General features: G+C 44.0%; 2 protein-coding genes across 2 annotated transcripts; both read right to left on the minus strand.

Moving 5' to 3' along the window:
• Positions 1 to 2191: 2191 nt before the first annotated feature.
• On the minus strand, positions 2192 to 11837 carry LOC118090915 (estradiol 17 beta-dehydrogenase 5-like). The gene is made up of 6 exons (XM_035127287.2): positions 11751 to 11837; positions 10151 to 10318; positions 6628 to 6744; positions 5208 to 5285; positions 4962 to 5084; positions 2192 to 2305 (listed from the first exon to the last, which is right to left on the minus strand). The coding sequence occupies exons 1-6, from the start codon at positions 11835 to 11837 to the stop codon at positions 2192 to 2194; spliced, it is 687 nt and encodes a 228-aa protein (XP_034983178.2).
• Positions 11838 to 19455: 7618 nt separating this feature from the next.
• Positions 19456 to 24609, minus strand: LOC118091182 (perilipin-3-like). Its single transcript, XM_060279427.1, has 7 exons — positions 24527 to 24609; positions 24144 to 24339; positions 23395 to 23477; positions 22797 to 23061; positions 21558 to 21757; positions 19960 to 20088; positions 19456 to 19878 (listed from the first exon to the last, which is right to left on the minus strand). The coding sequence occupies exons 1-7, from the start codon at positions 24593 to 24595 to the stop codon at positions 19531 to 19533; spliced, it is 1290 nt and encodes a 429-aa protein (XP_060135410.1). The 5' UTR covers positions 24596 to 24609; the 3' UTR covers positions 19456 to 19530.
• Between the last annotated feature and the right edge of the window lie 1922 nt (positions 24610 to 26531).

A 26531-nucleotide genomic window follows, 5' to 3' on the forward strand; every position in this document is an offset into this window, starting at 1 on the left:
CAGATTCCCTTGCCTTGCCACCTTCAACTCACCCTGTCAGTTTCATGTAGCGAACATTTCTTTTGAGGCCATTGAGTGTTTTCATATCCTCTTCAGGCAGCTGGAAATCAAACACCTAGCAGAGGAGACAGGGTTGCATATAATCAGCAAGGGCTTTATTATCATTAATTATTATTATTATTACTATTATTATTTCAATTTATATACCGCCCTGTACCTGGAGGTCTCAGAGCGGTTCACAAACAAGACCATAACATATAAAATCAAACCAAAAACAATAACCCAATAACCCCTCCCCCCAAAAAGCCACATTCTAAAAGGGTGTTGGATGTCAATAAGATCAACCAAAGGCCTGGTTAAAAAGGAACATTTTTGCCTGGTGCCTAAAGGTGTATAATGAAGGTGCCAGGCAAACTTCCCTGGGGGGAGTATTCCATAGACGGGGAGTCACTGCGGAGAAGGCCCGTTCTCGTGTTGCCACCCTCCGGACCTCTCAAGGAAGACGCACACAAAGAAAGGCCTCAGAAGATGATCTCGGGGTCCAGGTAGGTTCATATGAAAAGAGGCTCTAGATTTTCTGAAGCTCAAGCACTGAGACAAAGTGGGCAGAAAGAGGAGACATTGGCTCCCCTATCCTGCAGAATCTCTCACTGATCTCACCTGCATTTTCATTCTGTTGTAGATGTCAATGGCTCCCATTCAACTCAGCTTACGCAGTTGAGCTCCTGTGAGTAAGATGGACCCTGTCTTCACTATTGCTTACCCCACAACTTAACTCTGACAGTCTGTGTTCCTTATGCGGTAGGTTATTCTACTTAAAGTGCAGGGATGAACGAACACTCAGCTCCCAAGGCCTCGCCTAAACCAGTACACATTAGACTTTGGTTCACTGCATCTGCATACTGCCGGTTTACCTGGAGGTTTTCTTTAATGTGTTTTCTGGTGAAACTCTTGGCCAGAACCACCATGCCACGCTGCAACTGGTAGCGCAAGGCAATGAGCGCTGGGCTTCGGTTGTGCTTCTTAGCAAGGTCAACCAGTACTGGTTCCTCACGCAGAACTGGTGTGCTTGTGTCCATCCTGCAAGTGGAAAGCAACCTCAGGTGTCATTAAATAGCAATATTGTGACATATTCAAGTCAACATTTGAGCATATCTATACACTGTAAGTATGAAGCTGTTTTAGACCAGATCATCTGGTATGGAGGAACCCAACCAAAGAACCCTGCAAGGGTGCAGAGGGCAGGGAAAGCAGACCAAAAGCACAATCTTATGCTCATCAGTCTTACTGGCCATACAGTCGTACCTCGGGGTGCGAACACCTCGGGTTACGAACAACCCGGGTTACGAACTTCGCAAACCTGGAAGTATTTTCGCCGCACGCCTTTGCGCATGCGCAAAGTGCGAAAATAGCGCTTTGCGCATGCGCAAAACGGCGGTTCGGGCCCTTTTTGGGTTATGAACTTTTCGGGTTACGAACTGCGACCCGGAACGGATCACGTTCGTAACCCGAGGTACCACTGTATTCATATACTGATAAACCATGGTTTGTTGTGATGGGACTGAGCCTAGCCTCCCTCTGAACTCATATGCTCCTTTCCTCCTTTGGTGCAGCTGCAAGGAGTTTAGAAGCGAATCCCGGAGGGATTTAGTCCGCACTGCTTAAAATGGTTGGGTCTGGTAGACAAAATTGCAAACAGAAATGTGTGCATTAGCAGAAATGCACACTAAAGTGCTGTCAAATTTTCATGAGAACTTAAAATAAAAAAAGTTTGCAAACTTTAAATTTGATGTGGAATGATGCGGAAACTGGAACTTAAGAAAAAGGAGAAACCCAAATTGTCAGATTCATCTACGCCTGTTAAGCACACATTCCTTTCTCCTAATTTCTGTATGGCTTTGACTAGGTGCTGCTTTGGTGCCCCTTCCCCGATCCCATACTTGCTATCTTGGATCAGATATTCTTCCTGGTTTTGATGGTGCACTTTTTCTCCTTCCTCTCTGATCCTTAATTGCTACACTAGAACAAGCATGGGGAACCTCTGGCTGAGCTGCTACTGGCCATCATCCCTGACCATTGTGCATGCTTGCTGCAGCTGTCGGGAATTGTAACTCAGCCACATCTTCAGGGCCAATTGTTGGTTAATTATTGGCTAATCATTGAAATACTGGAATAAATGATCAAAGTTCTCCTACCAAGCCTCGTCTCTCTGTGATCCTAAAGCAGAGAAAGCTTCCAGGACAATATCCTTTGATTTGCAGAAAGACAGCAGCTTGGCTTGCTTGAGATAAGGGTGGCATTCGACCTGGTGGAGAATTTGTGCACAAGCCAAGAGTAAGAAGCACGGTCTAGAGGAGCAGTCTTTACAGTCTTGTTACAAAATAACAAAAATAAATTGGTTCTCGAACACAGAGCATTATGAATGGGCATGAACATCTGGAATGGAATTTTTGAACAGAGCTCCATGTGGATACACTGTGGCCAGGATTCCTGCATGATCAGGGCCCTCAGTTATTGTGAATTCAGAACCCACACCCCCACTTTCCACTGATGCAATCTCACTCCCCTTTGTTCAGTGATTTATTTATTTTTAAAGTCTTTTACCTCCTTTTGGAAGAACAGCGTTTGCATTCTATCACTGTGTGAGCAGGGAGAAAACTAGCCTTGTCCTCTGGTGTCTAAACAGACAGAATGAAGATTTCCATGTAATGTGGATCCCTGCTCATTTGGGTTTCCAGATTGCATGGGAGCCTTCAGGCATATAGATGCGCCTGCAAAGGCTTCCTCCTGGCAGACATTCATGTTGTATGAGGAAATGTCACCGCACATTTCGCTAGCTAAAATGCAAGGTGCCAGGGAAAGAGCTAGCCAACACAGTCCTGCTCCTCATTCTAACATCGATAAAATATATGAGCCATTATTCTGAATATATCTCCTGTTGTCAGACAATCTCCCCCCGAATGTAATTCAGACAGGGAGCAAAAAGCAAGTTAATATTGTTGCACCAATCTCTGAACATTGAGATGTTTTTGGGGTTCCAATGTGTGCTTCGGGGGTTCATTTCCTTTGAATGAGGTCACTGGAGATTTGCGGAGTTTCTCTAATGTGGAGGTTTACTTACACATCATATAGAGGCTGAGCATAAGAGGGAAGATTGAGATTCCTGGATTGCAGGATACCCTTTCACACAGAGAGATACTTTTATGACAGCATCTCCACCCAGGGAAGGGGCAAGAATAAACTTGCTCTCTTTTGATCAGTGGCGGAGCTACATGCTCCAGCACCGGGAGCGGAGAACAGGCAGGGCCATGGCTGGCATGCGTCCCAGGGGCGTGGTGTGCATCCCGGGGGCTGCGCGGTGCGTGTCCTGGGGGCAGCCACGATGGCACCCTGCCAAGGATGGCACCCGGGGCAGGCCGCTCCCCCCCACACCCTTCATTTGTCAGTGCTTTTGATCCCCTTCTAGAAGTATCGACAACAATGGTTCCCAATTTGCTAATTACTGAGGACCCCCTAATTATTATTATTAAATTTTTTTAAAAAAAAAACCCTCAGGACCCTCTACTTTTGAAAAATTTGATAACTATGGTGGTTGCTTCTGCAAAGCATTTTTTTTAACAAAAAGCAAAGGATTTTAGGTATACTAAAAAAACAGACCAGGGCTGAGCGATATCTGCTTTTCAACATCGTGATATTCTGATATATCCCAATGTCTGAAATTGGAGATCAGGCGTGGGGATGAGGGAAGGAGCAGCTGCGGAAATCGGATGGGTGGGGGGAGGAGGCAAAGTTTTGGCAGCCAGCGAAGACGCACATCCACTGTGGCTGCTGCTGCTGCTTTCCTGCTGACTGAGAAAAGCTGCTCTGCCTCGGTGCCAGGGGAAGGTAGTGCTACGGTGCCTTGAAATCGGCTGCCCTGCTCTGCCTCGCGTGAGGAGTGGTATATTGCTGCGGATTGCTGGGCCAGAATCATTATCGCAGTGTGATTTTGGCCAATCTCACAGCGCTAAAACAGACCATAAAATTTGTGATATTCCCATGCAAAAAAATTAGTGGGGGGGGAGGCAAGGGATGGGGCTGCACACCCCCTGGGTGTATTCCGTGGACCCCTAATTAGGAACCACTGATCTACAACTAATATGGTGACGTATTGACTCTGACTTACTTTACAAAAGTGCACAAACCTGGCCAGGGCTACTACTGACTTAACAAAGGACCTGCTCTGGCAGCCCCTTTTCACAGAGGGTCACAGAGTTGGAGGGAACTCTCAAAACCCATTTAGTTTAGCCTCAATCACAGAACAATACAAGCTATGGGGGATGAATGGATGGGTTTTCCTGGTCATGTCATGGACCAATGAGCATTTATTCAGGAAAGCCAGTGTGGTAGAGTGACGGATAGAATATCACAAATGGATTGGGAAAACCTGGCTTCAAACTCTGGCCATAAAACTGTCTGAGCCAGTCACTACCGTTCAGCCAAAACTACGACACTGGGCATGTTGTGAGGCTAAAATAGAGAAGCCCCTGGGTAGGCTGCCCTTAGGTTTTTGGAGGAGGGCTGGAATACAAATGTGACAGACAGATCAATACTCAAGATATTTCCTCCACACTCACTATTTTGTGGGAGGGATTCAGTTGCATACCAGAAAGTTTAGGGTTGTGCTATGAAAGTGAATTTAAGCGCTCCAGTGCAACAAATAATTTTTTTAATGCAGTTTGGAAAGTGAAGAGGAAATGCACTAAAAGAAGTATGGGATAATGATCAATTGAAAGGAAGACATATAACCACTGTGCAGGCAAATCAGAATGAATTCTCACTATCATATAGCCTCCCTGCAAAGTAGAAGGAATGCTCAGTAATGAGTGAACATCATATAACCTCAATGCAAGCTTCCTTGTGAAAGCAAATCAGAATAAATGCTCAATAAACAAGTCATCTGGAGGATCCCAGAATTATACCTGGTTGAGAACAGGCTTGTACTTGAAGCCAGGTTTGTTCAGGATCTTTTCCAGAAGCCTCTGGTTGAAGTTGGAGACACCAATAGACTTCACCAAACCTGCATCTTTACATAATTCCATGGCCTGCAGAAGATGATGAAAGTATATAAACAAAGCAGGCTGTGTAAATTATGCTGCTGAAATAAGTGTACAGTTTTGATTTGGGGGATTGTCCTGCTGTTGCTACACAACAGTGATGATACACACCTCCCAGGTTTGACACAAGTCAATGTCATCGAAGACCAGCTTTCCACTTTCATCTTTTGGTAGCGGATCGGCTCCTGGCTTTAAAATAATAAAAACAAAAACAAAATTTTACTCAACATAGAAACAACAGCACCAAAAACCTATTAAAATATTTTACGTCCCATCTTTCCCCTTAATGCCTTTGAGATGGCATACAATTTTGAGCTTAGGATGATAACTATAAATATTAGCATTAGGGCTAGACTTAACTATGCTCAGAGACCCATTGAAAGCAATGGGACTTAAGCTAGTCATTAATTTGACTCTAAGCATGACTGCTATTGCATACACAGTTACCTGGGAGTAAGTTGCATCAAACTCAGTGATACTTATTTCTGAGTAGACATCTGCTGGTTTGTGATGTCAGTCTGGAAACAACCCGTTATCAGGAAACAATTGTAAAAGCAGATTAAACAAAATGAAAGCTTTGACTTTTTTTTACATTTAGTTGATTATGATTATTACATTTGCAAACAAGGTTAAGATATGTTTCCAGATGTAGATTATTTTATATGTCCTCCCCCCCTTGTGGTCCAAATGGGGCTTGTCCTGCCTGCAATTTCTAATTGGTGAGGGAATGCAACTTATCACATATTTACGGTAAATACACTCCTCTGTTATTACAGTTATACTTCAGTGCACACTTATGACTTCATTGATCAGAGTTAGACAGAGAACCAAATTAACTCTATTGCGATTGTTGTTACTTTTACAGTTACTAGCTCTAACTAGAGTACTGTGAGGGGTAACATTTTTCCTCTTGCACTGCAGTCTCAATGAAAATCCTACTCTAGGTTGCTATTACTCAGAGTGGTCTTGCTCCCATTGGTACCAGTGGGAGTTCCCTCCATCCCTCAAGTTCAGTTCCCATATATCCAGCTAAAAAAGGTTTTGGTAACAGGACTTAAAGAAAGTTTTTTTAAAAAAGCCTCTGAGATTTTGGAGAACTGCTCCCCATCAGAGGAGACAACATTAGCCACTTGATAAAACAGTTGTCATGTGATCCAACTTCATCTCTACACTAAAACTTTTCCTTTTAAAGACAGCGGTCATGGGTAGGTAAATACCCTACTTATTTTTCCTTGATTTTGAGAACATCTAAAGTGTGAAGGATAGTTGCATACGATTCAAAACTTTGCTCCCAGCATTTGAAACAGTATTGGCATCATCTCTCTCTCTCTCTCTCCCTCTCCCTCTCTCTATGTCTCTGTGTTAGTCATCTTCGGAGATCAACATGGGTATGTTTCTGATCAAAACAATTAATGTGTACGCTTAACAGTAAATCCATCTTAATATATAGTTCTTCTTTTAAGATAAGAATTTTACAAGAAAGGAAAGTTTGGTTTTGGTTCATCAACTAGTGAGGGGGCGCACGAATTACCTTGAGAGGAAATGGCATGTGAATAAGAAAGAGATCCATATAATCAAGTTTAAGTTTCTTTAGAGATTCTTCCACACTTGTCTGGACAAGTTCTGGGCGATGAAAGGTGCCCCAAAGCTGTAAAGGGTTTCAAACAACAGAACATGGATACAGTTCACCTTCAGAATGAATGGTTCTTACTGAAGCATATAGACACACTCCAATTAATTTCAATGGCCATTGTGTCAGATAAATTTCTGCCTATCCGTATGACTGTTATCATAGCTTCTTTTTCACAAAGGTTGTATCTTCCCAGGTAGAGTTAAAACTAAATGAGCATACATCATGTGCTATTGGTTTATTGCCTCAAAAGAAAGGACCCTGGGTGTTTCGTTTTCCAGGTGTAAAATTATATGTGACTAAATTATTAAGAGAATGCACTGAGGTTTTTTTTCCATATAGGTAGGGGACCAGTCAGTTGCAGTTTCCATAGTCTAACTTTCCTATAAAGAGAACATTCTTAAAACAATGGCTTTCAAACTGGGTTCTGAGACACCTTGGCTTCGCTGGAAACTTAACAGGTGCACTTCCAGACTGCCAATATATTGTGGTTACAGGTAGGTAGCCGTGTTGGTCTGATGCAGTTGAAACAAAATTAAAAAAAATTCCTTCCAGCAGCACCTTAGAGACCAACTAAGTTTGTCATTGGTATGAGGGTGGGATATATTGTGGGTGGGAATCAAGCACATGCCAGAACTTTGCAAACAATTATCAGTAGTATCCAAGGCAACACGTATGAGCAAGTACAACAATGCAATAATACAATGTCAAATATCAACTCTTTATGAAATCTATACAATCATAAACGAAACGAAATATATAAAATATGAACTCTCTTCAAAACCAAATAAACAGAAATCTTATAATTCTCCGAAAGTCTCGAAATATAAACTCTTAATGGATTCTCTTCAAAACATAGAACCAAATAAGCAGAAGTCTTATAAGTCTCTGAAAGTCTCTGAAGACTATGTAAGTCTTTGAAGGAAGCAATATATCAGATTCTTATCTGGTGCAAACGAGCTGTAAAACTTTGTTTTATGGCGTCCAACGCTGCTGAAGTAGTCCACAAACATAACCCACTGTTTCGTAATTCTTCAGCACATAACTTTATGACCACTGATATTTTCATACATATTCATTCACAAAACGAAGCATTATAATATCCTGCTGTGCTGAAGAATTACGAAACAGTGGGTTATATCCAGAATCACTGTTCACTACGACTGTTTGTGGACTACTTCAGCAGCGTTGGACACCATAAAACAAAGCTTTACAGCTTGTTTGCGTCAGATAAGAATCTGATATATTGCTTCCTTCAAAGACTTACATAGTCTTCGGAGACTTTCAGAGACTTATAAGACTTCTGCTTATTTGGTTCTATGTTTTGAAGAGAATCCATTAAGAGTTTATATTTCGAGACTTTCAGAGAATTATAAGAACTCTAATTAAAGCAGATTAAAGCACTCTATCACACTGGTGCAACAAATCTACAGTGGTACCTTGGTTCTCAAACTTAATCTGTTCCGGGAGTCCATTTGACTCCCAAAACTGTTCGAAAACCTTCTGATTGGCTGTAAGAGCTTCCTGCACTCAAGCAGAAGCTGTGTCGAACGTTTGGCTCCCGAAAAACATTCACAAACCAGAACACTTACTTCCGGGTTTGCGGTGTTCAGGAGCCGATTTGTTCGAAAACTAAGCCGTTTGAGAACCAAGGTACCACTGTACTTTTCTTCTTTCCTTCAAAAGACTTTATGTAGTTAGGAAAGCAATGATGAACAAATACTTGACAGGAAGACTTGTAAATACCACATGAGCAAATCAGGATAAGTGCTGATTTCTTTATTACCTCACCAGAAAGACATCAGAATGAATGCTTGGTAAAGACCAGATAATAGTCTAACCTAAGTTTTTTGCACATAGCAAAACAGGATGGATATTAATAAAAAATAGGTCAGGGGGAGCCCTAGGAGTTTCGCAAGATGATCATCAATGATGAACAACCTTCCCTAACAGGCTGCTTGCCCATCAAGAAGATTCCATTTCAATGGGAAGACATAGTATAATGTTAGGTATATCTCTAAGGGCATCTTCAGAGTTTTGCAATTGGGATTCAATGGCAAACTGCAAAATTCAGGTTGCACAATTCAAGTAGCTCTGCTGCTCTGGTGCAAATCTGCTTCTAAGAAAAACAAATCAAACTTTTTGCAGCAAGGAAAGTGCACTAGAAAGTGCGGGATATCAATTGCTTGCCCTTGATCTTGCATAACCTCCCTGCAAACAAATCCAAATGAATGCTCAGTAAACAGATTGTCTGGAAATGACCTGAGTTATGTTCTCAGAGTAATGTTGGGCGGCCAAGTAAAAACAAAATGAAGCAGGCTCTTGCAGCTTCATTAGTTTATTATTAATTATTATTATTATTATTATTAAAGATTTTCTTGATTTACAAAGATATATGCAATGTCTCTCATAACATTTTTTACAAATCAGTTTCATTTGTTGATACATTGGGAAGAAAGGGGGAAAGAGGTAGATGGGGGAGAGATGGGTGGGGGTGGGTGACGGTGTTTCTATTTTACTTAATATATGTGGGGGGTTTTGTCAGCTTCGCTTGTGCAGGTTCTCTGCTGTTTGCTTGTGTTCTTTTGGTGGTGAGAGATGTTGGGGTTGGCCTAGGGTATGGTTGTTCCTTTGTGGTTGGCTGTGGTGGTCTTTGTTTTGTGTGTGAGTGGGGTGGGTGGGTGTTTTGGATCAGGTTAGCCATATTGATTTGTATGCTGTTGGTGTATTTTGGTCATTGTCTTGTTGGGCTTCATTAGTTGTATAGAGAAGGGATTTCATCAGTTGTTGCATGTATGACAACACATTCTGAAATTCCTCCGTTGCACAACTGCCAAAGTTGTCCTTTTTCCTGCCTGGCAATGGTGAGGATGTCTACAATACACAGGGATTCCTCAGGAGTCAAGTCGATTCCGAAAGGAAAGAAGTAAAATTTGGAAACCACTGAGTTGAATAAATGAACTTCCATTGCCTTAAAGGTAAAGGTAAAGGGACCCCTGACCATTAGGTTCAGTCGTGACTGACTCTGGGGTTGTGGCGCTCATCTTGCTTTATTGGCCGAGGGAGTCGGGGTACAGCTTCCAGGTCATGTGGCCAGCATGACTAAGCCACTTCTGGCGAACCAGAGCAGCACACAGAAACGCCGTTTACCTTCCCGTCAGAGGAATTTATCTACTTGCACTTTGACGTGCTTTCGAACTGCTAGGTTGAGGTTGGCAGGAGCTGGGACCGAGCAACGGGAGCTCAGCCTGTCATGGGGATTCGAACCACTGACCTTCTGATCGGCAAGCCCTAGGCTCTGTGGTTTAACCCACAGCGCCACCCATGCCCCAAGCGTCCATGGCCTTAGCTGTTAGGAAAGGATGGTAGAAGCAAAGCCTGTCCACCAATCAACCAACTACTACAGGAATTAATATTTACTGACCTTTCCAGTGTAAAACAATTCATCCCTTTTCACAGTTCCATCTGCAATCTTCGCATTAATCCCTCGTCCAATTTCCTCTTCATTCCCATAGATGAAGGCTCCATCGATAAGGCGGAAGCCAAGCTCGATGGCTACCTTTATAGCCTCCTCACACTTGCTTTTTTCAACCTGGTGGTTAAAACAACAAATAGTGTCAGCAATTTTCACTTACACTTTGGCAGGAGGGTTACGTGAAAAAACAGGGTTTTTTCTCTCTGCTAGACCAGGATTTATTGCAGCTATATAAACAATATTTTCACATAATTGAAAAGCATTCTGGCCACACTTTCAGAATGGTTAATACCAGTGTCAATAGGAAGGGAGTTCCAAAATGTGGGTGCTGCCACACTAAAATATTGGTTTCTTTGTCACCTTGCCAACAAAGGTTCGTATAGTTAAAGCTATGGTTTTCCCAGTAGTGATGTATGGAAGTGAGAGCTGAAGAATGCTGATTGCCGAAGAATTGATGCTTTTGAATTATGGTGCTGGAGGAGACTCTTGAGAGTCCCATGGACTGCAAGAAGATCAAACCTATCCATTCTTCAGGAAATCAGCCCTGAGTGCTCCCTGGAAGGACAGATCGTGAAGCTGAGGCTCCAAAACTTTGGCCACCTCATGAGAAGAGAAGACTCCCTGGAAAAGACCCTGATGTTGGGAAAGATTGAGGGCACAAGGAGAAGGGGACGACAGAGGACGAGATGGCTGGACAGTGTTCTTGAAGCCACCAACATGAGTCTGATCAAACTGCGGGAGGCATTGGAAGACAGGAGTGCCTGGTGTGCTCTGGTCTATGGGGTCACGAAGAGTCGGACATGACTAAACGACTAAACAACAACAACAAATGTAGAATGAGGCACCTGTAACAGTGGCCATTCTGCAAAATGTAGGGCAAACCGATGTGAAATAAAGATATCACTGCATTTAATGCAACTGATTTTTCAAATACAAATACCTGTCAACTTCAGGTTATATTTTAGTGAGTAAGATCTAATTTATATATTTTAATTGCTGCTATATCTGTACCCTCCCTGTTATACCGAACTGCAAATTTAAATGTATCCCTATTGCGTTCCATGACTTCCCTGATTTTGTATGTGAGCTGGAACTGGTCCATGACTGAAATAATAAATTCATTCATACAAATACCTGCAGACTGGGACAATAGTGGACAGGCAGGAGAAATTCACACACACATACACCCTTGTCTGCCACAGACATGACAAAAATCATCCTCTCTACACACAATGAAATTGCTATTTGCATCAGGAGAGATACAAATAGCAACTTGGGATGGGTAAGTAGCCAGGGTCCGTGGTGTAGGGATAAGGGTTAAACTCTCATTTTCCTCCCACTGTGGCTCTGATCCTGATCAGGCTCTCTCCAACAGCAGCTATTTGTGTTGTAAAACTCAAACATCTTCATGGAATGACATGTAGATTGACCCTTGGGAGGGGTCCTGCAAAACCATCACAAAGGGTGGCCATTTATTGGCTTTCCATGTGAGAAAGCAAATTTCCTATAAAGGCGATATAAAAAGAAAACCTTAAGAAAGTTGACTTACTTCATCAGGGCAATAGGTACCAAGCCCAATCAAAGGGATTTTGTTTCCATCGCTCATCTTAAGGCAAGAATTTTTGTCCAGAGTCATCTTTTTACAGCTTTGGTCTGATGTGCAAGCAAATGTACTCTGCCAGAGTTTTGGAGAAGAGAAGCGGAGTTGGCTACAATTCTCTTTTTCTCTTATAGAGTTACTTCCTCAGGGGCAAGGAGAAGTGATGCTGATGTAAGGTAGATGAAAAACAACCCTCAGAACCTCGACACTATAATAGATCCCTGAGGTATCAAATACTTGGCATTGTCACACTATCAACTCAGAGGTCACATGCTGTTTTCATCCAGTCTCCACCAGTTCACTGGGCAACTAGTTAGAAGACAATGGAAAAACACAGCTTACTTGAGTATAAACCCCCAAATTTGGAACCCCCCTCCAAACCGGTGCCAAAGTTTTGCAGTTGTTGGCAGTGTTTTGCAGGACAAATCCCATATTTTGCGACACCCTCACCCCAAACTGAGTAAATAATACATCAAATCAGGGTTCATAGTCAACACCCAAAAATCCATCTCAGCAGACAAATGACCAGATATTTATGCTGAAGTTTTTCACCCTGAGCCCTGAAGTAGAGGTGTTCCCAGATGGTTTCTACGTTCAGGTCTGATTCAGAGGTCTTGTGCAACAAACTTATTAACCCAAATTTTGCAATATGGAAAGTGATGTGAAAATGTCAGGAATACTTGCTTAATGCAGCAGTGCCAGACTCATGCCTTACATTTATGCCTCACCCCAAAGAATCCTGGGAATTGCAGGATTCTGGGAGTTGTTAGGAGACTCCTATTCCCCATAGAGAGCTACAATTCCCAGAATTCCTTGGGAAGACGAATTGAAACCACTTGGAACTGTAACTCTGTGAGAGGAATAGGGGTCTCCTAACGTCTCTCGAAGAGGTCACGAAGAGTCGGACATGACTAAACAACAACAACAACAACGTCTCTCAGCACACTGAACAAACCACACTTCCTATAATTCTTAGTGGGGAAGTCATAACTGTAGGCCTGCCAGCCTGCATCAAATTAATGGTTCTTAGACAGCACTATTTTTCTAGAAAAAGAGGTGCCGGAACTCACTGTGAACACCTCCCTTGTTCTCTTATAATGACAATGGTGTCCACCTGAGAGGTGCTGGAGCTGGGAAAAAAAGTCCTGTTCTTAGGGCAAAAGATAAATAAGGGTTAAAAATAAAAGTGTGGCATAAAATTCGCTTGAAGAATCCTGCTGAATTATCTGTGTGAGGGCCAAGCCGGGCTGTTGAGAAGTTAAACTCCAGTTCAACTCCCACTGAAAAATGCACAGGCTGCTCTAATGATCCCTGAGACCAATTAGAATTGCCCCTGCATGTTCCAGTGCGAGAGAGTTGAAAAGGTTACTCCTGCTTATGGCTCCATACAGCAGCTGGGTGGCACAGCAAGGGCGAGGCAGAGAGCAGAATCTGTATCTAGGTGAGAGTGGTGTTACGGCAAAGTTCCCGCAATGGCACACAGCTCCTGCTTAAGAACAACTTCTCACCCTGCTGTGCCAACCTTTCCACTTGGACCCATCCATCTGCCAAAAATGTCGATGCAGATGTCCACATACGAACAGCTCGGCAGCTCTGCACACCTCCCAGTGCTTCAGAGATGGAAACAGGCTCCAGAAGGGGGTCTGTGGGTTTATTTACAGCATTAATTCCCCTGCTCTTTAGCCAAAAAGAATCTCAGCATGGCTTACAAAAACCAGTTCTCAGACTCACATTCTAAAAAGACATGACACACAAGGAAAAAGGAATAGGAGGGAGGAGGGAAAAGCAAGCTCAAACACAGGTGCTTAAAGTCACAGTTTGTAAAGTTACTGTCGATGCCAGTGCTAGTTCTGACTGCCTTCCCTTCCCTGGAGTCACTCCCTGATCAGATCCAGGAGCACAGATGGTGACAATGAGTGATGCAAGAAAGCAACAATTTCCTTTCTGATCTGCATTCATCATAACCAGTGCTGTTTCCATTATGCTACAATGTTGTTTCCAGCAAATACTGTGCTAGTCTTCCTGTCCGTTATTACAATGGATTTTTAAAAATTAATTATGAATTGCTTGTGGACTTAGGGTGGAATTCAACATAGCGTTAAAGAGAGCATTTCAATCTCTCCTCCTCTATCATTCTATTCTTGGGATTATCCTGACCCGCCAGAGTGCACATGTTTTTTGGGGTGGTGGTGGCAGGGGGCATGTGGAGATGGGGGGGAAAAGCCCCATTGTGCTATTGGGAGTCCTTGCCCTGGCTTCTGCTGACAGAGCAGAGATAGAATCCAGTATCTGGAGGGCCACAGGAGTCCTACCCCTGCTTTAAAGTGTCAGGATAAAATGGGAGAGATCTTTAATGCCAACTAAACCAAATGTTTTGGAGATTGTTGGTGTGATCCTTTTGCCTCCGACAGGCTGGAGACGAGCTTTTTCCTACAGTTGAGAATGGGATGGCATTGCCCAGTGCCACAAATTTCCTGGGCACATGGGAGGTGAGGGGTGATATGGGAGAAGCCGTCTTTGATGTCTATGTTTGGATCCACATCTGGTGTTTTGGGGTGTGAAACCATATGCCTCTCATAGGCCATAACTCTTGTGAACTTTCCAACATCAGCAAGTTGAGATTGATGAGCACATTTTGTCATCTGCAACAGAGATGGGGAACCTGTGGCTCTTTGGATGCTGTTAAGAGTTCATCTCCCATGAGATCCTGCCAGCATGATCACAGTCAAGGATGATGTTGAGTTGTAGTAAAACATTCTTGCCTTACATGATACAGTACATTGTAGTGGTAGGAATTTGAGCAAGTATGGAGTTGTTCTCATTAATTAGCTCCAATGAGTTATATCCAGACTTTGTTCCTATAAACTGTGCCCGATTGTTATTCCACACTCAAGCGCATTATTCTGCAAAATGGATACTGACTAGCTGTGACCCTAATTTATTTATCTTTTACTTACATTCTGCCTTATAGGTTTGCCTTCTGTTGGTTGATTGCATCTCCGGTCCCATTGAGGAACTAGAGCAGGCACCCCCAAACTCGGCCCTCCAGTTGTTTTGGGACTACAGTACAACTCCCATCATCCCTAGCTAACAGGACCAGTGGTCAGGGATGATGGGAATTGTAGTCCTGAAACGTCTGGAGGGCCGAGTTTGGAGATGCCTGAACTAGAGGATGCAGGCCGCGTGAATTCCATAGGTATCTTTAATTGTAAAAAGATGAGAGGCTCTGGAATAAACAAGGATTAAAATACAACCCAGTGAATAACCAGGTAAATTGCTCTCACATTTTGGCCAAGAACCTAATTTTTGTGAGTGTCTGGATCTGCTCATGGTGCTTTGATATCCAGCAGGAGCAGTGTTTATTTATTTCTGTTTATTTAACAGAATTGGTTAAATAAACCACCCATAACCTTGCATAGAATGATATGATAACAGTTTGCATAGAATGATATGTGCAATACTCCTAGCTACAGGGTAATCTTCAGGTTTGAGGGCTTCTTGGCAAAGTAGCCTCCATTTGTTTCCTCCTTCAATGCTACTCCCCAGCCACAGGGCCTACTTGACAGCCAATGTGTTCAGCCACAAGCCGCCATTTTCAATTTCCCAGAACGCTCAAAGGCATTGTGGGAAACGTGAACGGCACATGTGTGCACGCACACACATACGGTGGAGACTGCCATTTAAAATTTTATTATGTTGCCCATTTATGTATTATATTTGTTGCTTTATGTAATGGATTAGCCCCAGGATGGAAGATTTATTACACCCTGGATTAGAAAGAGTTAATCCACCTCCAGCTTAACTGACAGCGCATCTTTAGGAGGCGGGAAGGTGCCCGGTTTAAAAAGGAGGGAATAACTGTTTTGGCAGTTGGAAGAGGGGGAGTGTGGTGACGAAGAGGGAAGAAGAAGGGTGTGGGGCCAGGATAGTGGTGGTTTAGGTTAGGCTTAGGATATAGTAACTTGAAGTTAAAGTCTGACAGAGTTAATGTATAACTGTAACCAAGCTTGTAAACTTATGCATCACTAAGAAAAACCTATGTTCTCAAGAAAATAAAATTCATCTTTTTGTGCCAAAGAGTATAGTCTTGGTCATTCCAGCAGCGTATTAAAACTCACAGAGGTGGAGACTCAGAAAAGGGCAAAACTTACCTAAGAAAAAGGGGATAGTTTGTGTCCTAGAGTCATACAAGGGCAGTATGGTGAAAACCTAGAGTGCCACAAGTTTGCCGGGGTGATATGGCAGACTGATACAACCACCACCACCGAAAAGATGTTACACAAAAAGGGACTCCACGTGGACCCCTCCTGATGGACGCAATACCACACTAGATCTGTACATCGACTGCTTCCGCCACAGAATCCAAACAGATGTGACCAGAAAACACCATCACTTACAACAAAATCTAAACCATGCTGAAAGGAGAGCCATAGAAAATCTCAGGAACAACCCAGACATTATAATTAAAGAGGCAGACAAGGGTGGAGCTGTCGTCATCATGAACAAAACTGATTACATCCAAGAGGCCCACAGACAACTTTCCAATACTGCCTTTTACATGAAATTGGACTCAGACCCCACACAAGCATACAAAAAAGAACTGAAAAAGATTGCCAAGGAGCTACCCCTACACATCCAAGAACAGATCCTCACAAACACACCAGCGGAACCTTGACCAGGAACTTTCTACCTTCTACCTAAAATACACAAACCAGGAAATCCAGGACGCCCCATCATCTCAGGTATTGGCACCATTACAGTGGGTGTTTCCGGCTATATGGACTCTGTTCTGAAACCATATGCTATCAGTGCTCCCAGCCACTATGGATGTGGAATCTCTATACACCAACATCCCACACAATGATGGTTTACAAGCCATAAGGAACACCATTTCAGATAAAACCACAGCGGACTTTGCTACCAAACTCTGCCACTTTGTCCTTACCCACAACCACTTCAAATTTGGTGATGACCTGTTCCTCCAGATCAGTGGCACAGCCATGGGCACCCGCATGGCCCCACAGTATGCCAACATCTTCATGGCAGATTTAGAACATCGTTTCCTAGACTCCTACCCACTCAAACCTCTCTTGTACCTACGATACATTGACGATATTTTTATTATCTGGACACATGGACAACAGACCCTGGAAACCTTCCACCAGACATTCAATGACTTTCACCCCACCATCAACCTAACAATGAACCAATCCATGCAAGAAATACATTTTTTGGACACTACTATAAAAATACAGGATGGACGTATAGACACCACCTTATACAGAAAACCAACTGACCGACAAACATATCTACATGCTTCTAGCTACCATCCTAAACATACCAAACAATCCATCGTATACAGCCAGGCCCTACGTTACAACCGTATCTGTTCCAACTCTACAGACAGAGAATCTCACCTAAGAGATCTACAGCAAACCTTTTTAGAACTAAAATATCCACCTGATGAAGTTAAACAACAGATCAACAGAGCCAGACTGATACCTAGGGAGAACCTGCTGCAAGACAGACCCAAAAAAGAAAATAACAGAACACCACTAGTCATCACATACAGCTCCCAAGTTAAAACAGTACAACGCATCATCAGAGATCTACAGCCTCTCCTGGACAATGACAGCTCCCTTTCTCAAGCTCTGGGAGGAAGACCTTTCATTGCCCACAGACAGCCACCCAATCTTAAACAACTCCTCACCCACAATAATACAACCACCAGACTTAACATGGACACTGGTACCAGAGCCTGCAATAAACCCAGATGCCAACTTTGCTGCCACATACACCCGGACAACATCATTACTGGCCCCAACAACATCCAACATACCATCTCAGGACTATTTAATTGCTCATCTTCTAACATTGTGTATGCCATCAAATGCCAACGGTGCCCTTCAGCTCTCTATATTGGACAAACAGGCCAAACCCTACGCCAAAGGATAAATGGACATAAATCTGACATCAGGAACCATAAGACTGAAAAACCAGTAGGAGAACACTTCAATCTCCCAGGACATTCTATACAAGATCTCAAAGCAGCTGTTTTATTACAGAGAAATTTCAGGAACAGACTGGAAAGAGAAGTTGCTGAATTGGAAATCATTACCAAGCTTAAAACCATGGAAGCACCTGGGATGAATAGAGACATCGGATTCTTATCTCATTATGCATGATCAAGCTCTCTTTAGCACCTCAGCCCAGGACTAATTGCAGCCATCAGCAGCCATTAACAGCCATCTCCAGGTTTACCACTCCCATCAGCCCACCACCCATTCCCACCCACCCCCACCACCCTCTGTATATATATAGGGTCTGACACTTCTGTTTCTAGTGTATCTGAAGAAGTGTGCATGCACACGAAAGCTCATACCAAAATATAAACTTAGTTGGTCTTTAAGGTGCTACTGAAGGAATTTTTTTATTTTGCTTCGACTCAGACCAACACGGCTACCTACCTGTAACTGATACAGTGGGGATCTGAGTTGAGGGAGTCCCTGTTCTGTAGGCAAGAGGTTGGTCATTCAAATAACCCTGAGTGTTTGTGAGATCAGGCCATGAAAGCTGGAATTAGACTCTCTTTACTGAGAAGCCCAGAATTGAGGGGTTTATTTTAAGGCGCAAGGAATTGAGTGGGGATTGCTTTACCCCGTACCCTTTCGTCTCATAATCTATTGGCAATGTCGGTGAGGGGGTTCATCGCACTTACTACAAAAAAATGGCTCATAGTGATTGACAGTTGCCTAGAATGCCTGCTGCTGTAGCAGTAGCTCTGGGATATTGTGGGAAATTTTAAATGGCGCCTGATGTGGCCGTTTAAATGTGCCGTGGAGCTCCCAGGGCAGCTGTCAGCTTTCCAGGATGCCAAGGCCCCAGCAGTTGCCAACCATACCAGGTGCTGGTGGCAAGCCTCCACTACACATTGGCTATCCTGTACAATGGGCTTGCACCTCCCACCATTAAATGCAGCCCTAGGCACTCCTGAACAAGTGCAAACAGAGCAGTGGCAGCTTAATGTTCCAAAGTGTGACTCTGCCTCTTGCTGTGACTAGCCTATGAATGTTGAGGAATGCCTACTTGCCCGTCAATTTTTGCTCTCCGCCTGCAGTAGGGCTCCCTGTTGGGGGTAGGGCGGGGAGTATGGGAGGCTGTCTATTGCCTGTAGGCCACAAGCTGGCTACCAGGATTCTACAAAAGGCCATGCCGCTAATCTTTTAGAAGAGACCCCTCTCGTTTGTTTTATTATGTCCCAGTTTCCAGAGCACCTTACAACAGCACTTGGCAAACAAATATGGGCTTTGTTTTGTCCGCAGCAGCCAGAGAGACACTGGAGTCTGGTGTTGGAATGCAGTAGTGTTTATTTGGCCTTCTTATAAACACTTTCCCCCCCAAAAGCAAGACAATTCACAGGATTTGACAACTACAAGTCATGTGTTGTTGTTCCTTTGGGGCAGCGGCAACAGGATTCCCAACTATACCAGTTTTGACCGTTATTTAATTACCACCACTTCAATATTAGCAGCTTTGCTCTACAACATTTTGAAATATTAAATAAATAAAGTGACTGTTTTGGATATTTACAATTCTGAGAGTTCAGCTGGCACAAAGACGCTCATCTTCTACACTGTACAGGGCTCACCTGCCACGAAGTTATCAAAATACAGTGCTGACATCTAGAGCAAAAGGAGCGAATAGCAGGGTTGTTTCAAGGGGTCTTGCCTTAATCTGCTGGTTCTGAAACTTCAGCAGGCAGCTTGCCAGACAGCACGAAAGGCCCCACCAGCCAGGAGAGAGGGGTGTTGTGAGTGACATATTCCAGCAGCTCATCCATGTATTCTCGCGATTTCTGCACTGTCTGGCAGCTCTGGGCTAGGAGGCTGCCGGGGAGGTCCTGGAAGGATCTGACCGTGGAAGCGGCGGCATGAAGTTCTCCAGTGCTTTGGCTGACTGTCTGCACCTTATCCTCCAGGCTAGAAGGGAATCCTTGGATGCTGGACACCAGGGTTTGGCTAACGGTCTGCAGGTGATGGATCAGGTACTGAAACATGGTCAGGGTTTGGCTTTCTACCTGTTGAGACAAGCAAGCCATTACTGACAACCCGTATTTCCGAACAGGGACAGAGGCAAAAGCACCATTGCAAAGACATACCTCTAGCTGTGTCATGTCTTTGCTATCCTTTGCTTCTGGGTTTGCCTTGTTCCATTCGATCAACATCTGGCTAAGCTTCCTTTCACCCTCATGAAAGGTCTGTCCCACACCTTGTTTCATGTATTCAATCTGGAGGGGAACAAGACACACTGGTTTAACTTTAAACAGGAACTAAGTTGTCAACATGGCCAAATTCAAATAAGCTCAGTAAAGTGTGTCCTCCGCCCCCCCCCCAGACAAATCTCTCTGTGTGGTGTCAGGAATGGCTTCCTTGGGCCTCTGGTTCAAAAAGCTACATGGCACTTTAAAAAAGCCAGTTATGTTACTATTGGATATTTTTTGTCCAAGCCAAAATAGGAAAAATAGAGCTCGTGAGATTTGTGGTTTTTTGGCCCCCCATTTTTTTGCTTATAGAAACAAACGGTAAGTGGTTGAAATTTGGGGATATTGCCTCCTACTATGCTGGTGACAATATGCTAGATTATGTAACATGTCTACTTTCCCCAGGATAGGTTTACCTTAGTATGTCGGAACAAGGTTGAAGCAATACCATCTATGGAACTCCCTCTATGATGGATGGGGAAACTGTGGCTCTCCAGGTGTTGCGGGAGCACATCTCAACTTGTCCTTGACTGTTGGGTAGTCTCGGTGGTGCGGGGCGCCAGGGCGCCGGGCCTGCAGGAGGACACTGCACGGCAAAGCCGCGCGGAAGCCGTGCTGCGCGCTGCGCCCGCCCACTAGGGCAGGGGTGCCGGAGCAATCTCCGCGCCAGGGCGCCTGACCGGCTTGAGACGGCCCTGCTGTTGGCCCTGCTGGCTGGGGCTGAAGAGAGCTGAACATCTGGAGGGCCAGAGGTTCCCCATCCCTGTTCTGCCTTGCAATTTGTCACCCATCTTTTCTGGATAAGTTATCCAAGTCAGAAGAATATCAAAAGGCATCAGATGGAAACATCACTCTAAGCTTCATATCTTCAAGGGCCCTTTAAGATTTCTAAAGAGGGGTGTGTGTGTGTGTACACAAAGCTAATGGAGCATTCCTCAGCTCAGGGATGGGGAACCCATGAATTATGGGCTTAGCCTAGTCAGGAATGATGGGAGGTGTAGTCTAAGAAACCACTGGAGGGGCTACAGGTTTCCCACACCCACACCTTAAGCCCCATATAAGAGCTTGCCACAAAATTGCATTTGGGAAACTCTGAAAGGGTCCAGTATCACATAACCTGGACTATGCATCCCTTGCATATAAGCTTCAAAGTTCATATGGTGCAGGTGTGGAAAACCTCTAGCTTCCCAGATGCTTGCTGAACTACAATTCCCATCAGCCCCACCAAGTCATGGCCAATAGCCATGACAGGAGTTGTAGTTCAGCAACGTCTAGAGGGCCAAATCCCCCCCCCAAATACCATAAACTAAGCAAGGTTCCCCTTGGGAGTCAGATCAAGGTCAAATTCCATTCCATTTAAAGAAAATGTGGACTCTGAAATTGCAGCTTTAAAATATTTGATTGCTCAGGTGCTTTTCTGTAATTAAAAGGGCGATTTGCAGTGGCACAGGATAGCCTTAAAAGGGGAATCCCAAAAGGCGAGACCAAGCTCATACCATGTGAATTATCTGCTGAAGCTGGGAGAGAGACTTGTGGATCCTTTGCCTGGCTCGTCTGATCTTTGCCACAGCGTGCAAGTAGGCCCTTTGGCGGAGTCTGCTTGAAAGGCAGCCCAAGCGCACCAGGTATTCCTGCCGCTCACGCTGCTGCACAGGAACCACCACACTGCCATCCTTTGCCACTGCTTCAATCTCAGCTACGGAAGAGAGGACCACAGTGGATTCAGCAGGGGGCAGCCTTGATGCATTATGCTCCTTTAGTAGAATCTCGTGTAGGGAAGGGAAAGTTTCACTGCCCATTTGAAGGGGCAACAGGGCAGGGAATCCGGGGCCTTTTGGCATGCCTGGTGTATTGCTTGCCAAGTTCACATTGGAAGGCAAGGACTGGTGCACAAAGTGTGCTTTCCAATCGCTCTAGCATACAATACCGTATTTCGGTGCCTAGTGGAAAGCTGCATCTTTCATAGCACAGTTTCTATTGTTCAGTGCAAGGCATGCAGCTGTAGATTTGTACAACGTGGGTCCCAAGGATGTAGATATGAAAAACACAGTACTCCCCAGATAACTCCACAATGTCTTGCGGGCTTTTACATTTGAGGTTTCCTATCCAAACGGAAGTCAGATGGGGAGAGATTGAAAAGCAACCCTGCTGCTCTCCTTCCCTCACCCCAAACACAAGCCGTTGCACCAATGCCCTGCTCCTTGAAAGAGTCAAGGGGATTGCAGCCCATTACCGTTATGCACTGAAACAGATGCCTAACTAGTTCATAGAATCAAATTGTAGAGTTGGAAGGGATCCCCCAAGGGTCATCTAGTCCAACCCCCTGCAATGCAATAATCCTGCTGACAGGTGTCCCTGGGTGGGTTCGAACCACCATCCTTCTTGCGAACTGCCGGACACACTGACCCATTGAACAGATATCTGAGAGACTGTTTCCTTCTGTATATACCTGTCTGTGGGCTGAGATCTTCAGAGGCCTTGTTAGTGCCCTACCAACAAAAGTAGTTTGATTGAACATGAAACAGGGCCTTATCTGTGGTAACACCCCCCCCTCCCAAGGCGGCAAGACTAGTCCCTTCTCTAGTATTTTAGGCAGGTAATGAAAACATTTTTGTTTGGAATGGCTTTTTAAAACCTCTGGCAATATATTTACCTATCTGGCATTGAACTCTGCTTCTCCTTCTTGACTTTAAAAAAGTTTTAGGAAAGAGGTCATTGCTTTTTAAGTTACATACCCAGTTCTTCATCTGTTATGGGGAGATATTCGTCTATCAGGTCTTCAGATCTGCCAAGCATTGCCTCAGCACCACTGACAGCTATCTGGCCCATTCTGGATTCCATAACAGTGGTCAGACTCTGGCCAATAGCAGACTTGGTTGCCTCCATGCCATCCTGCACAGCTTCTTTCGTCATGCCTACAACTCCAGACAGCTTGCCGGCAATGGCGTCCTTAGCGCTTGCAACTGTGGACGACACCATCTCCTTGGTGTCGGAAGCAACCTGTGAGGCAGCAGAAAACCACACTTCGTTTCCATACAAATACTCGCCGGCAATGTAACAGAACCATGCCATTATCTTGTATGGAAGGATAATATTTATTTAAAGTGAAAATAGTAAGAGCAGGCACACGAAATCATGTGCATACTTGGGCTGACATGTTACTTGACCAGAAAATGTTCTTGAAATAAGAAGAGAGGATGCCCAGGTGCCAATAAGGGCCAATGGCAAACAGGCCTGACATCATCTGCCACTCAGTGGTCAGTTGATGCCCCTGATCTCTGCCTCCCTGGACTTTGGCTCCTAAGGTCCCAACCTAGCTGCACCACAGCTTACCTTGTCAGCTGACATCTGAAGAATTGGCAGCTTCTCCTCCAGGGCATCCAAGCCCCGGGAAGCATACACATTTGCTGCTGCAACTGCAAAGACAGAAGATTGCTATCTTATTGCTTTCTACTACGCCAATATGAGAATCTCAATGTATTTCCAAGTCTTCATTTTCACAAGCTTTAGCTTTCCCATCTACAAACACACCTTTTGCAGCTTTAAGAGAGTCGCAGCTTTAAGAGAGTCGCAGCTTTAAGAGAGTGGCATTATTCTAATACCTTTCTAGATTTGTAAGGGCAATTTGAAAGCCTCACCCCAGGGATGGGGAGCTGCCATGAATGCAACTGGCATGAGTAGAGAAGGCGGGTGCAGGAACCAGGGCAATGTCACCAGTTTTCAAGCACAGCTAAGAGCTTTCCGTGATGCTACACATTCATACATGCCCTACAGGGGCAAAGTTACCAGTCCAGTAGCACAGAAGGATGTATCAAGGACACAAACTACCTGAATTTCACCATTACTCAGTTGCTAGAAATGGTAGACCAGTTCTCAAATTTCATTTTATTTTAAAGCATTTACTTTGCTCCCTTGGAAAAATTCCTGTGGACACCTATGCATGCAACCATCTCACGATATAATCTGAACATGCAAACCACCTCCACTTATTAAGCAGGAAGTTACTCCATGGACATTGCATCAATAGGCATTTTTGTCCCTGGTGTTTCGCCTACCCTGTTAGAAGTCTGCCCTTGACTTACTCTGGGGTTCAAGTTTAGTCAGGATAGGATGTGCAGTGCCAACCACCACTTCTTTCAGGGTCTTCATGCCCTTCTCAGCAGCATCACAGAAGGACTTCACATAGGGGTGGCTGCCCTTGGTAGAGTTGTAGGCGTTCGCAGCCATGTCATAGGCAGAGCTAACCAATGGCATGCCGGCTACTCTTCTCAAGACATTCTGCACAGGGAGGAAATATTTCGTCAGAGTGTGGTACGTACAACCTGCGTAGCCCTGCAAAACCAATTTGAGCTAGGACTAACCGACACGTGTCATTTAAAACACTTTGTACAAAACAACCCGTAATAATGCATTTGGGAGGCTGTTCATTGCATAGACTTGTTCACAGCCCATTTTCTGAACTCACCTCTTCCTGTGCAGATGCCTCCTGGACCTCGTCATGGGAAGACACATTTGCTTGGCCGTTGGAAGACATAACTTGGCACTGCAACTAGCACGAGCTGGAAAAGGAGGTTTAATAAAAGGAGTTTATTGGCCACAGAAGAGTTGCATTGACCTAACAAGTACTGAACAAGACAAATCACTCTCATTTTACTTAGGAAGGCTATCATGTTTTGGCTCTTGTCTCCAAGAACTTAAGTGAAGCTCTTAAAACAGAAGTGTTTGTAGCTAGCAGCTCACTAAACCCATGACTACAACGCTGAAAAAGATGACACCCCCAGTTCTCTCTTAAGTGGAGAGGACTATTCCCCAAATGGGAATAGGTCTGTGCAACTTGGAACACTGGTCCATCTCACTTAATAGTGTCTACACCTGGGGTCACCAACCTTTTTGGGGCCTTGGGTACACCTGGAACTTTGAGAACGTGCCATGGTCCCCAATCACAAAATGGCTACTTATGGGGGCATAACGCAAAATGGCTGCTGCAAAGGTGTGGCATAACACAAAATGGCTGCTGCACCTAAAACAGCAGAAGAGACAGAATCACAAAATGATCTGTATCGGCCAATTCTAGCACCAAATGAAAAGTGGGCATGTTTAAGAGGCCGTATTTGATGTAAAAGAGACTGACCCATTGCAAAGAGGAACTACTCAGAAGTAACAAACAGCTTTATACTGAAGATCTTTTGAGGGGATTTTTACTGACATCTTTCATTTGTGCCTTGCAGGAACAGGCACACTGATTCACACAGGAGGCCCAGTGGTACACTGACCAGATGTCTCTGCTCTTCCTGCTTGGAACTTCTGAGGTTCAAACCTGGGATCTTGTGCATGCCAAGCAGACTGTAGGGCTAAGTGACCATACTAAGATATTATCACCAAGCTCCAATTAACTCAGCAAGATCTATTTTTGAATAAAGGACCACATTAGCACAAGGAAGTGTTGCAACATAACCACTTATTAAGACATATTTGCCATTTCCTAAATTTCTGTTTAAGTTCTCATTGCTAAAGACTGCCAGTTGGAAAGAAGGCCTGGCTTTCTTGCTTTGCATCTGTAGAGCAATATACAGATATGGTTATCTGAAAGCAGAAGCTGCTGCTCTCAGCTTACTTATATTTCCTTTCCTTCCCCCACAAATAAGCCAAAAAGATCAACTGCCATACAGAGCCTGGCAACAAACACCTTCACAGATAGAAAGCAAATGGGACACACTTTCAGAACAATGCACTATGCACACCTATCACAATCCCAAACCCTTTTTACTAACCCTCTTACCTGTAAGGGAAAACCACCAGAAGAACACACTAGTCACCCATACATTTCCCCTTTTAAATAACTGTGATGATGTCCTGGGGTCAGGGTAAGGTCAAGAATGATCTTCAGAGAACCAATGAAAATAGTAGCTTTCTTTCCCCCAATCAGTTAGGAATAGGACAGGTGGAATATGTCAAATCATGAACCCTGAGAGAGGGTGAGAATGACATTGCTTCTCACCTGTGCTCTGTTTTGCCACTGCTCTATTAGTAGCAAAGCTCTCTCACTCAGATTTAATTCTCTCTCACTCTCTCTCTCTTTTTAAAACAAGATTTTATTAAGACATTTCATAATACGGTATAATAAAAACAAACTAACAACTCTAAACAAAAACAAAGAAGAGAGAGAGAGAGAAATACCTTTTCACAGGTAGATTTACCGTAATTCTCCATTGTGGGTTATTATGGTGCTAGTCCCTGCTGTTCCTAGTTTGTGTTATTGCTTTCCTAACCTATCCTGAGGGATCATCGAAAATCACAGTATATATTTGGCCTTTTCAAACAGAAATTATGTAAATTGGTAATAAAGCTTTAATAACTAGGAGTAACTTTTTATATATATTTTGGACAGGATCCTCTGCTTTTGACAGCTTCAGGACAAACAGCATTTTAATGAATGAAACTTCTGAGCATGAAAATGCAATGTTAGCTTT

This window comes from Zootoca vivipara, chromosome 10 (assembly GCF_963506605.1).
Source record: "Zootoca vivipara chromosome 10, rZooViv1.1, whole genome shotgun sequence".
NCBI lineage: Eukaryota > Metazoa > Chordata > Lepidosauria > Squamata > Lacertidae > Zootoca > Zootoca vivipara.